The sequence below is a fragment of the Danio aesculapii genome, chromosome 6, assembly GCF_903798145.1.
Source record: "Danio aesculapii chromosome 6, fDanAes4.1, whole genome shotgun sequence".
NCBI lineage: Eukaryota > Metazoa > Chordata > Actinopteri > Cypriniformes > Danionidae > Danio > Danio aesculapii.
In genome coordinates this window covers 30,945,419-30,958,649 of record NC_079440.1, presented here as the reverse complement: position 1 = coordinate 30,958,649, position 13,231 = coordinate 30,945,419, and the positions used below count along the sequence as shown (strand labels likewise).

The 13,231-nt window shown below is 34.8% G+C and overlaps 1 protein-coding gene across 1 annotated transcript in view; it reads left to right on the top strand.

Annotated features, from left to right (window-relative positions):
* The window catches only part of kif1aa (kinesin family member 1Aa), a 146,147-nt gene that overhangs the window by 51,049 nt on the left and 81,867 nt on the right, over positions 1-13,231 (top strand). The window contains exons 14-24 of the mRNA XM_056459953.1: positions 1,917-2,119; positions 2,844-2,923; positions 3,019-3,094; positions 5,654-5,733; positions 5,823-5,929; positions 6,022-6,102; positions 10,267-10,447; positions 10,531-10,603; positions 10,715-10,805; positions 11,199-11,347; positions 11,436-11,614. Of these exons, the coding sequence (XP_056315928.1) occupies positions 1,917-2,119; positions 2,844-2,923; positions 3,019-3,094; positions 5,654-5,733; positions 5,823-5,929; positions 6,022-6,102; positions 10,267-10,447; positions 10,531-10,603; positions 10,715-10,805; positions 11,199-11,347; positions 11,436-11,614 (1,300 nt within the window). The remainder of the gene's footprint in view (positions 1-1,916; positions 2,120-2,843; positions 2,924-3,018; positions 3,095-5,653; positions 5,734-5,822; positions 5,930-6,021; positions 6,103-10,266; positions 10,448-10,530; positions 10,604-10,714; positions 10,806-11,198; positions 11,348-11,435; positions 11,615-13,231) is intronic.

The following is a 13,231-nucleotide window of genomic DNA, read 5'->3' as shown; positions in this document are numbered from 1 at the left end:
TGAGTGATAGAAAAGATCCAGTTCAGGGTAGAAGCCTGCATTCCCACAGCTAAATTTCAGAATAAAACGGCATAGTGGTTGGTAACTCTGGTGTAATTTGAACCGGAGCGTTCGGTCTAACAATATAGCGTTCCCAAGCCCCGACATTGTTTCGGAACAACATCTGTGATTTCCTCATTTTTATTGAACAGCGGGATAGTCATTGCTCACAACTGTTAATCATACTGAACGTATGACCCATGCTTTCTGCACGTGCTTTTTTTAGTGCAGTCTGTGCGTGCATCATATGCATAACAGTCCTCAGAGCGGGCTTTACCAACATGGAAGAGCAAAGTGAAGATGCGATGTCCTTCAGCTTGCATTAGCAAAACCGCACAATTTACTGTTCGGAAGCCCATATCAGGCAAGTCGAATGTATGGGAGTCTTTTTCATGGATCATAGACAGAAATGGAAAAGAATTACTCTTTGTGGATGTGATAATACCTCAAAGTTTTACCCTTTATCAGTCGCAAGACTGGAACCTTTACGAAACTTTAAGGCAGCACTCATGTCTCATCACAAGGGGGCAATCAAAACTGACATGTAGCCTACAATGCTTGCACAACCTACAGTTTTATCTGTTATCCCTCTCGTTTGCTAGTACCCAATTTAAACATGAGATTTTGGAAACCAGATCTGAATTTAGCAGAAACGGTCGGGTAGAAAATTATTTTAAGCGGGCAGCGGGTGAGCAAAAGCTGAATATACTGTATGGCAGGAGCAGTCGGGTGCAGAATAAAACCTCGCGGGAGCGGGACAAAAAAATTAGCCCCACGTAGACCTCTAGTTGGGATTTACTTGGGCAAATTTAGCTTTTTTAATCAAAAAAAGTTCTAATGAACCTTGAATTATCTTAATTATTATTTAGATTCAATTTAAATTTAAACAGAAAAAAATAAAGAATTTAAAGAAAACAAAATAATTTAGATAAATAATTTATAGAGTAGGAATGAAAGAATTAAAAGAGAAAAAGAGAAAGAATTTAAATAAAAAAATTATAAATTTTTCAAGTTTCTGAAATGAAGAAAATTTTAATTTCTGAAATAAAGAAAATATTTAAAGGCATATTCTGAAAGAAAGAAAGAAAGAAAGAAAGAAAGAAAGAAAGAAAGAAAGAAAGAAAGCATTAGAATTTATTTTTATATATATATTTTACAATAAATTAAAACATTTAAATAAAAGCTGAAATGCCTGTTTGTGCAAAGGTAAATTTCACTTGGTTTTATTTGGCTAAAGTGATCATTTTACTATAAGATTCATAATATGGCAGTCAACTCAAACATTGCATTCACAAACTAAATGATCAAAGAAAATGATCTCAATGAGTCTGTCTGAATAAACTATGACATATTTTTTTCATTTTTGGCTGAACTGTTCTCTTTAAGACCAAGAACGGATGTCTATTTAGTTGCCTGAATGGACTAACAGCATTTCTTTGCTCAATGCACACTAATAAATATAAGAAAGCAGTGTCAAATGACAGGCCGGATCAATGCATGCATGCCTGCTAAATATTTCAGCCATGGCTCTCTGGTTGCCGTCATTGAATGGCCATGGTGTAAACGCAGTAGCTGAAGTCTGCAGTGTTACTTTGCTCTTGAAATGGCTGGCGTTTCTCTGTGCTGCCAGATGCTTGCGCTACAGCTCCTGTTTGAGTTCTGCTTTTACTGCGCTGTGACTGTGTGTTGTTTTTCGCATCTCAGGCGTTTCTCCAATCATGTGAAATTCCTCTGGATTCAAATTCATTTCAAGCTACATGTCTTTCTCTTTCTTCCTTCTTTTCTCTACCTTTTCTTTCCTTCTGCTCATCCTTTTCTGTCTGCTTCTCTCCGAACTCTATATCTGTCACCCCCTTGCCCCTTCCACCCCCCGACAGACATATCCGATTACAAGAACCATATCAATAATGGCCAAGCTGTCAATCAAAGAGGTGATTTCTCCACAGTGACCAATGCTATGACTGGGATGAGCCCCTCTCCATCACTCTCGGCCCTGTCCAGCCGGGCCGGTTCCATCAGCAGCCTGCACGATCGCATCATGTTCAGCCCCGGGAGCGAGGAAGCCATTGAGAGACTCAAGGTGACTTGAAAACTGACGAAAGATCTGACGAATGTTTGCTTTATAATTGTGATTGTAATTCTGCAGATTAGTTGTTGTAGACAACATTTAATTGGACAGAAATACTGTTTAGTGCAGTATGAGTCATCAGTGTTTTAAACATGTTCTTTTGGGAAAGAAATATGTTTTTTTTCTTTCAAAGATCACCTACAACTTCACTGAGCAAATGTCATGATACAATAAGCAAATCCCAGTCGAATCCATCACGTTTTTGGGTCCCCTTAAAAAAAAGGAAAGGTTCAAGGACTAAAATGACAAATAAATGAAAAAAAGAAACTAAAAAGAAAATTATAACAAGCAAACATAAGAAAATGACTAAATCATGAACTAAATTAAAACTGAAAATACAAAAATTAAACGTAATTCAAAAGATTTAATTTAATTAGGTAATTCCAAACCTTATAAATACTACAACTCACAGTATTGATTAGTATTTTGATTGAAAATAATAATACATTCCTATATATGTCAATAATAAATAGTTTATGTATCACTAAACTCTACTCCAGTCATATTTTTCTTCATGTTTACTTTTTTAATTCGAAATATATGTAGTATTATTTTTCCCCAAAAGCTTAATTGACATTACCTGCATGAAGATGTAGAGATGCCTCACAATAGTAAATCTATGAAACTATCATAGACTTGGTGTCATATTTTAACTATGGTTTACTATGCCAACTAGGAAACGGAGAAGATCATTGCAGAGCTCAATGAAACATGGGAGGAGAAGCTTCGCCGTACAGAGGCCATCAGGATGGACAGGTCTGTTGTTTAAAGCCTAATGTGACTTATAACCAATTTTACATGATGTACATCTAACAAACATATCTAAAAAAATCTAAATTGGTTTTTCACAGAGAAGCACTTCTGGCTGAGATGGGTGTAGCAATGCGTGAGGATGGAGGAACTCTTGGAGTCTTTTCCCCAAAAAAGGTAAAGTGAATATAAAGGCTTTCGAGAAACTGTACATGTGGACCATAAAATAAAGCTAATATGTCATGCTCAAATAATCAAACAAGCCTTTGAATGTCTTTACATTCCTCTTCCTGAAGCCCTCACAGAGAAAACCTCAGCCTGTTTTTATAGACACTGTTGGGCTGTTCTCTCCCAATGAGGTTGGTTGTCATGTATTCTGTGTGGTTGATCCTGATCGCTTCTCTCAGACTGTATTAAAGTACCTCTGTGTGTTCTTTCCCCATCAGAGCTCTTTTAAACACATCTGTGATCTTTATTCAGGGATCTCTTGCTCATTACTGTCTGATATGGATGTTGATGTGTTGCAATTCCTTCTGGTCTTTATAGTAAACTTTAAAGCAGCTGCTGTACGACTTTACAGACTTCAGATCTTTATTAAAGGATTTCTGTCTGGAGTCTTATATTGAAATCAAATCGCATGCTTTTTGAGGAATATTGAAACTGGAATTTGAGGCAGTCTCAATGAAATTCTTTAACTTTCATTTTTCTCTTTTCAAGGTCATCTAAACACATTTTGAAAGTGCTTGCAAGGCAATGCTATGTTGATGTTCAATCAGTTTGGCTGGGGTTTCTTTTAAACCATTAGTTGTGAGAGCTAACCAGCTGCATTTAAACAGCTTAATTCATTTGATGCATAGAACTCCATTCAAATTTTTTAATATATAACTTCAGCCTTTTGTTCTTTGTTTGCTTTTTATATATATAATGTTTCCTCTGTCATGCTATGCAGGTACAGAGAGAAGAGCAAAGGCTTGGATTTAGGGTGCCAAAGTCACTGTACAAAACTAAAGTGCTCAATTGTGCAAATAAATAGATCTCAAAAAGAAAACAAACACCATCACAAAGACAATGGTTTATAAGGAACTGAACTAAATGGGAATAAATACAAAGGACAAAATGAGGCCTTGAGACGAAGAACCATATAAGTCCATATTTTAAAATTGAGTAATGTGATTCGTTTCATTTGGATTGTGAAAATTATAGATTTTTATTTTACTTGTAGACTTCAAAAGCTGCCCAATTCTAAGAAGATAATATTTTTCAGCGTCAGTATTAAAAAAAATCAAAAGTTATTGTGACTTATATTTCTCAAATGTGGAAGAACGGTATATGTCCAGTTAGCGTGGAATGACAGTATCAAATCCAATTCATCATATCACTTTAAACCACTAAAGATCTAAGTCCTTTATCTTACTTTTAATACAGTAACAGAAACTTCAGGTTAATATTAAGCATTTCTTTCAAGTTTATTATTATTGGGTCAGTTGGCGTTTCTGTGTGGAGTTTGAATGTTCTCCCCGTGTCCGTGTTGGTTTCCTCCGGGTGCTCTGGTTTCCCCCCCAGTCCAAAAACATGTGGTACAGGTGAATTGGGTAAGCTAAATTGTCCGTAGTGTATGTGTGTGAATGAGTGTGTATGGGTGTTTCCCAGTGTTGGGTTGCAGCTGGAAGGGCATCCGCTGTGTAAAACATGTGCTGGATAAGTTGGCGGTTCATTCCCCAGATCAATAAAAGGGACTAATCCGAAAAGAAAATGAATGAATGAGTAAATGAATGAATATTATTATTATTTAAAAACATAAAATACAGTATGAATTTTATGGCACAGTGCACCTGTGTATATGCTACTTCAGCGCCATCTCATGATATAAATAATTCATTCATCGAACCAGCAACCTTCTTGCTGTGAGGCGACAGCACTACCTACTGCGCCACTGCATCGCCTGATATAAACAAATAAACTCTGCTTGCCGTAGTTTGCACAGGACTGGCAGGGAATATGCATTGATACAGCTTTAATATACATGGTATGTGGTTTATTTTGATAGGTTAACTGTTTTTCTTACTCTGGCCTTCCACTTGTTCATGTCGGCTCTCTTTATTTTGCAGAGGATTTGCCTTTTAATGTCCGAAGTGGCATCTCTATTCTTCTTAGTGGACATAAATGTTTCTTTTTCCGCGTGAAGATATTTTAATGTTTAAAATGCAGACTCTTGGCCTGTTTCTGAGTTCACACATGCAATTAATGTGACGTGGTTATCTCTCTTTTATTTTTGTACTTATACTGTTGTTCGTCTCATGCGCTCAAATTATTTAATTCATAAGGAACAGTTGGACAATATTTTTGTTAGCAGAATGTTGCTAAGCAACAAGGGCAAGAAAAATCAAAAGATCAAATGCACAACAAATTAAAAAAGGGATTTAGATTTCACAGGAGTACTAATAATTTTGCCTCCAACTGTATAGTAAATAAAGTCATCCTTACTCATCATTATTTGAGACATCATTATTAGGCAGTGATCTTATCCCAACACCAACCTGTCACTCATATGAGATTGCATCAATTAACAAATGATCCAAGTATACTGTGTAGTCAGTCCCTAAGAGACCATATAAAGCCTTTCCCTACATTTAATCTAATTTCACTTGCTGCCTTGCAAGCTCTGGTTCTTCAGTAAATACTGAAATAGTTGAGCTTATAACATTGATTTGAAGAATATTTGGGCCCTTGTTACAGACTCCTCACCTAGTGAATCTAAATGAAGATCCCTTGATGTCTGAATGTCTCCTATACTACATCAAAGATGGGATTACCAGGTTAGTGCCCATCCGATCTAGATACAACACATATGTGTTTATATTCAGTAGAATTGGCACTAATGTGTCTTGCTTTTTGCTTTGATCAGGGTGGGCAGAGAAGATGCCAGTAGTCGACAGGACATTGTTTTAAGCGGGCACTTTATTAAGGAGGAACACTGCACTTTCACCAGCACCACTGGACCAATGGGAGAAGGTTTGATAATGATGCCACTACAAACTCTCATACCTTTTCATATGTTAAGTATATGCTACAGTCTTTATGGATGTTCCTCCTGTTGTTTACAGCTGTCATTCTTGAGCCGTGTGAGGGAGCAGAAACATATGTAAATGGGAAGAGAGTCACAGAACCCACTGTTCTCAAATCAGGTCTGTTTACATTTTTGTACTTTTACTTCACATCACCAACTCTAATCTGTTTCATCTCATGTGTCATAGCAATCATATTTTTTATATGCAAATATATTTTCCAGAATAATTGTCCTAATTCTTTAGCCAAAGAAGTTTAAATTTATCATGACAGTTGCAAATTTACTTAAGAAACAATGAATTGACTAAGAAATTAATTACTATGGTACAGTATGTATAAAATATAATGTCATTACATTGAAAAGTTAAAACATGTTTTGAGACATATAATGTTTCTAATTTCTTAAATATTTGTAAATGAAGCTAAAGAACCTGTTTGAATCAAATTTTTTAAAAAGTTAAAGTTTTATTTCTATTGCCTATGCATTGAAATTTTTAGTATTGAATAATGTAATTAAATTCCTTGTTGAGTAAGTACTAAATTACTTTTCAAGCAAAGTAATTAGACAAGTAATTGAAATACAATTTCAATGATGCATTTAGTAATCAGTAATAAATTACTTATTTGAAGTAACTTAACAAACACTGGTATAAGATCTGGCTTCCATATCTTCAGACTTTTCTTCCAATTTTACCACAGTAGCCAAAAGAGAGTCAACCTATTCCTGCTGCACCGTGATATTATCTGTTCCATATCCTTCATACTGTCTGTTACATCATTTAATATTCAGTTGTATTCCCTTACTATAGTGTATTTGCAGTAGTATGCAGAAGGACTTTTTATTTTTCAGTAGCCTGGGTCAAACGCTTCTGGTGAACCTTATGCCGTTACAAAATTAGCGCGTTTAAGATCTGTTTTCTTTAAAAATCAACAATTTTCACTGCCTAAATGATATTCGCTAAAAAGTGGGTCTCAAAATGTTCAAGAAACACTGCATTAAAATACATTTTTCCACACCATTTCTTTAAAGTATTTAAATTGTTTTACTTCAGTATTTCCAATGGCGTTTCTGCGCTAGCCTGCTGATCCTGACGGGCGTGTGCGAGTAAACGGCTTTTCTTCTCGGTTTACGCTTCAACAACTAAATGAAGGCTGAAGTCTATTTAACTGATTATATTTTAATCGCATTACAACATTGATGCTGTAAAGGAACTATATAAAATTGAAAAAGTCACATTAACCGTTTACCCAAAGTATATCGGTTTGGGAAGAAACACTTGGGAAGCGCAAAAAGGGTTTGTCCTGACGTGTTGCTATTTTCAGACCAGTGCAACACAAATTTTTATGTTTTGTGCCATGTTGTTTAAATAGCAAATCCATTTGCACTACTTTGTGGACTCATGGGTGTTCTGGTCTAGAAAGGAGGTGTGTTAAGGCGCATTGTTGGCGCGTTGCTATTTTGAGGAACTAAAATAGACTGAAATAAGCTGAAAGCAGGTCTAAAGTCCAGCGCAGACCGCGTTAGTTGTGCTCCTGGCTTACACATTGCTTAAAACATGCAGGATGTACAGCAATACGCAAATATCTTTACAAATGAAAAAGAATTAAAGGATTAAAATATTACAAAAACTATTACTTTCTACATAAATATAAAAACCACTGCCTCCATGCCTTCATCTCAGGGGGATTTTTTTCAGTTTATTCACGACAATTTGCTTTCGTATAATATTATTATTAGTAGTAGTAGTATTTATTATATGCATATTTATATTTGTTTTCACCTGTCAGGTTTTGGACCATATGGGGCATAGGACGTGTGTTTGGATATAACTGTTTTTGTACCACACTTTGTTATTATTGTTTATTTATTAGTTTGCTGGAAATTAGAACTGAATTTAGAATTAATTTTGAAACAAATATTTGTGCTTAACAAACAAAATTAATTATGTAGGCTAATGGATGTCTGTACATACAACACCGTTTCCGCATCCTCGAAAGAGAGAAAAAGAAAGTGAAAGTAAAGGCCAATTGGAGGAGACTCATTCTTTATCCTTGTGCTGCAGATGGTCTGTTAAAATGTTTTCTCGCTAGTGAAGCGAAGTTTATCCACTTACAAAGTCCTCCATGTAAATAGCAAATGCATCATGGCTTGACACAACTGACTCTTAAAAGGAATGGGTGATGAGACTCTGATTGGTTTATTCTCAAAACACAACTCAATAAGAAAATAAGCTCAACCCTGTTAGACCATGCGTCGCGTCGCAAAGCGTATTTTTCCATCCTTACAATAGCAAAAGTGGATTTAGACACGCCCTTAATGCTTTTGCGCCCTGTGCTTTAGACTTTGCTCCTAGATCGTTAAAATAGAGCCCTAGCTCTGCATATACCCTAATACTATTCCTTTCTTGGTATTTCTGAATGTGTTTTGAAGTATGTGCTTGCTGTGGCAGGCTGCTGATACAGTGCATTACCCTCTTTATTGGCTTTAGTTTTCATCTTTGTTACACAGGAATAGCTATAGGTATCTGCAGGCACTTGATATTAGGATGTGCATTAGTTCAGAAACAAATGTAAATTCTGTAGGAGACACTTAACAAATGTGTCCTACTCCAAAGCTCACCTAACTGGTCGTCCCTCACACATTTTTAACCTTTTTTATAGCATTATCGGTTGGATTCTGTTATGTATGTATGCTTGCATGTATTTAAGTTTCAACCAGATATGACTGTTAAATTTCAGAAACAACTGCAAAGAAATGACAAGTATCACAAAGTGAATCGCTGAACACTATTGTTTCTTGTTAACTGTACTTTATAACTCTACCTGTTAACTATAGATTTTAACCGTGGATCTACACTATAAAAAATTCTGGGTTTCATACAATTCCTTCATATTGTCCCAACGCAAATTAAGTTAACTTAATTGTTTTTACAAATTTAAGTGTATTGAATATAAAGCAATTAAGTTTTCCCCCCAAAAAAACTGAATTTTGTTGTTTCAACTTATTTTAAATAAGTAGTTTGAAGATGAAATTTTATTTTTCAAATATTTCCAGGTGCTGTTTATTGGAGAGGTTTCAAAACACATTTTTAATCATAATCATTTTATAGTAATTCATTTCTAATTACTCATTTATTTATTTTTCCATGGTGACATTTTATTTTACATCTGAGATAACATCCACTTAAATTCCAGTTTAAATGCTTATCTAGATTCATAAGGTTTATTAGACAAATTGGTTAATTAAGCAAGTCATTGGAACATTTGGCGAATTTTTTTTTTTCTGTACCCAATCAAATTGTCAAGGGGCATAATAATTATGACCTTTGCTGTTTTAATTGCATTTTTAATCATTTATATACATACATACACACATATATATATATGTATGTATGTATGTATGTATGTATTTTTTATTCCAGGCAAACCTATAGAAATAAGACTATGGGAACATATTGAAAAATAATATTTGGAAATATTGTGCAAACATTCCGTGGTCTGATGAACATGACTTGGGAAATATTTTAAAAACAATATAACTTTCAGAGGAGAGTTAATAATTTTACCTTCAGCACCAGGAAGGCTAAGGTGTTTTATTATTTATCTTAAAATATATGTATATTTTATTAATTCATTGATTTATGACTTGAGCTTTTTAGCTCTTTTACATCTTTTAATTAATTATTAATTTAGTTTTTTTTTTTTTATTCATTGATTTGTCATTTCAGTGTGTTATGTGCCGGCTCAAGCATGCAACAAATAAAGGGAACCAAACCAATTTAAATGAAATTTAAATTTATTTAAAGTTTACATGAACAAAAAAAATTTTCAAAGGGTATCAAAGTAACCCATATGTAAATTAAATATCTAACATAACATAACGTTCAAAACAACAACAACAAATAACGTAAGAGCAAATTTCAAAATGAAAAACGATCATCCAAAGCAGTCTCTCGAATGCATCTTTGCAGCTTCTCAAATAAGCTGTAAGATTAAGATTATCAAATGATTCACCTATTAAGAAAAAGAAAAAACCCGAACAAACCAATCAACCCCATAACAGTTTGATTGATCATTTTTTAAGATTGTAATTTGTTTATTTTATTTGTTCATTTTTTAAAATGTACATTTTTATTTATTCATTTATTTTTAATGAATAATTATTTTTCATTATGTTTATATTTTTAATGTGTACATAGATTTTTAAAGCACATTGTTCCATTTTAAATGTTTATAAATTAATTTTGAAATGTTTTTTTTTATAACTCACTGAACTTTTGTAGGGAACCGAATCATTTTGGGCAAGAGCCACGTGTTCCGCTTCAACCATCCTGAACAGGCCCGTCAGGAACGTGACCGAACCCCTTGCTCTGAGACTCCAGTGGAGCCTGTTGACTGGGCCTTTGCTCAGAGAGAACTCCTGGATAAACAGGGCATTGACATGAAGCAGGAAATGGATCAGAGGTAAAGAACAAGTGGAGGAAACTGATTCAACTTCAAGTTCTGACATTTGCGTTGTTCGACTTATCAGCTGTTTCTGTATTCAGACTGCAGGAACTTGAAGATCAGTATCGTAAGGAGAGAGAAGAGGCAAACAATCTACTAGAGCAACAGAGATTAGTACGTAACAAACATTAGAAAAACATTTAAAATCAGCTTCCTTTACAAATAATGCTGCATTTTAGTAGTACAAAATTTGCACTTTTATTTTCTTTTTAATTTCTTTTATAGGATTATGAGAGCAGGTTAGAAGCTCTGCAAAAACAGGTCGATCGATGTTATCCTGATGCAGCAGAGGAAGATGAAGAGCCTGAGGAGGAAGGTGAGATAACTAAATTATGAAGATAAGATCATAATATATTTATATACATATAAATTTCATTATATTTTTAATACCAGTTTTTATTTATTATTAAATTTTATTGTAAAGCACTTTGCATCAACTACGGTTGTGTAAACTTGTGCTCTATAAATAAAGTTTGCCTTACCTTGCCTAAGACAAGATAAGAAAATAAGAAAATAAATAAAACAAATCAAATTCACACAAATTATATGTAGTTACTTGATAAATAGGCAGTAAACAATGTAGAAAAATATAGCTATATCCATGTAGTTTGATAGATAAATTTGGAGTCTGATTTGTGTGTGTTTGTGTGTGTGTGTGTGTGCATTTTGATTATCTGAGCTTCTGTATCCACTCTCTTTTACCCAATAGTGCAATGGACGGAGAGGGAGACCGAACTGGCAATGTGGGCTTTCCGCAAATGGAGATGTTATCAGTTTACATCCCTTCGAGATCTTCTTTGGGGCAATGCCATCTTTCTCAAAGAGGCCAATGCCATTAGTGTGGAGCTAAAGAAGAAGGTGAAAGCTTTATTAAAGGAACCGGATCCTTCCATTGAACCTAGAATATGACAGCATCATAACTGACTGTGCCTAATGTCTCTTACAGGTTCAGTTCCAGTTCGTGTTATTGACGGACACACTTTACTCTCCTCTTCCGCCTGACCTGTTACCGCCTGAAGCAGCTAAAGACCGAGAGAAAAGCCCATTTCCACGCACCATTGTAGCTGTTGAAGTTCAAGATCAGAAAAACGGAGCCACGCATTACTGGACCCTAGAAAAACTCAGGTTATTTTTATACATTTTTTCATATTATTTCACATATTTGATACATCATTTTCTTTCTGCTTAGTCCCTTTATAAATCTGGGGTCACCACAGTGGAATGAACCACCAACTATCCAGCATATGTTTTACGCAGCGGATGCCCTTCCAGCTGCAACCCAACACTAGGAAACATCCATACACACTCATTCACATACAGACACTACGGACAATTTTAGCTTACTCAATTCACCTATACCAGTCTTTGGACTTTGTGGTGGAATCCGGAGCACCCAGAGGAAACCATGCAAACACAGGGAGAACATGCAAACTCCACACAGAAATGCCAACTGACCCAGCCGAGGCTCGAACCAGCGACCTTCCTGCTGTGAGGCGACAGCACTACATATTTACATATTTTATATATTTTTCTTCGACAATGGAGACTTTCAATATGGAGAATAAGCTCATTTAAAACAGGCTGTTTACACTCGTACTGATTTGAAAGCTTTTAATCATCTTTTTAATCATCAATTCACTAACTAGAGTTAAATAATGTTGAGTAGCTATTACTGTATTTTATAGATCCTAAATGTCATGCACACACGCATACACACCCACCCACCCATACATGCAAGCGACAGGTTTTTAAGTTTCGAAGCAAGTCCACTTAAAGGGATGAATCCTAAATATTTCAGCTTCTATCATAAATATATGAATCAAAGATTTGAATAGTTCACCCAAAAATGGAAATTCTGTAATTATTTACTACTCGTTTACTAATTGTTTCAGACCTTTATGAATTTCCTTTTTTTGTTGAATGACATTTAAATTGTAGCTTTGAAAACCTGTAGTCATTGACTGCCATAGTATTTGTATTTCCTACTATGGAAGTCAGTGGTTACAGGTTTCCAGCTTTCTTCAAAACATCTGCTTTGGTCTTTAACAGAAGAAAGAAACTCATGAAAGTTTAGAACCACTCAAGTGGGAGTTAATAGTGAGCAGATTTTAATTTTGTGATGATCTATGCCATTAAGGCTTGTGCATACACTTATTGATATCATTTTTCAAGATGTTTTTAGCATAAAAAAATGTACACATTTGTGCCCAAATTTTTCTAAACCGTTTCATGAATGTAGTCTTGTTAATTGTGTCCTATATGAACATGTTTTGCATTTATTTTCTCCAGATTTTAGATTATTTTCTAGAAAACCATATTTGAATATGCGGCAACTATAGTTGCCGGTGAGCAAATATGTTGTATGCACCCTTCAATGAATAGTTGGCATTCTAACTTAAAACAGCTGCTTTCAACACATCAATTCATATTCATGAAGTTCAACATTAATGTTCAATCAGCACTTTAACTCTGCTCCAGAGTTATAACTCTCATTGTGAAAGTGGGAACAGTGTCAGAAGTTAATTTTGCTGTGAGGAGTTTGCTGTGTATCAAATCATGTATCAAAAAAGTCTACTTTAGGGGGAAAGATATCAGTTAAAGGATTTAGTTATGCTTAGATGGGGTATTATGAAAGCAAAAAATAAGACCAATAACTTTGATTTATTAACTTAATAACACATTATTCCCTAAGTCCCCTATGATTTATGTACTTGTACTTATGTACCTTTGCATCCTGGAATT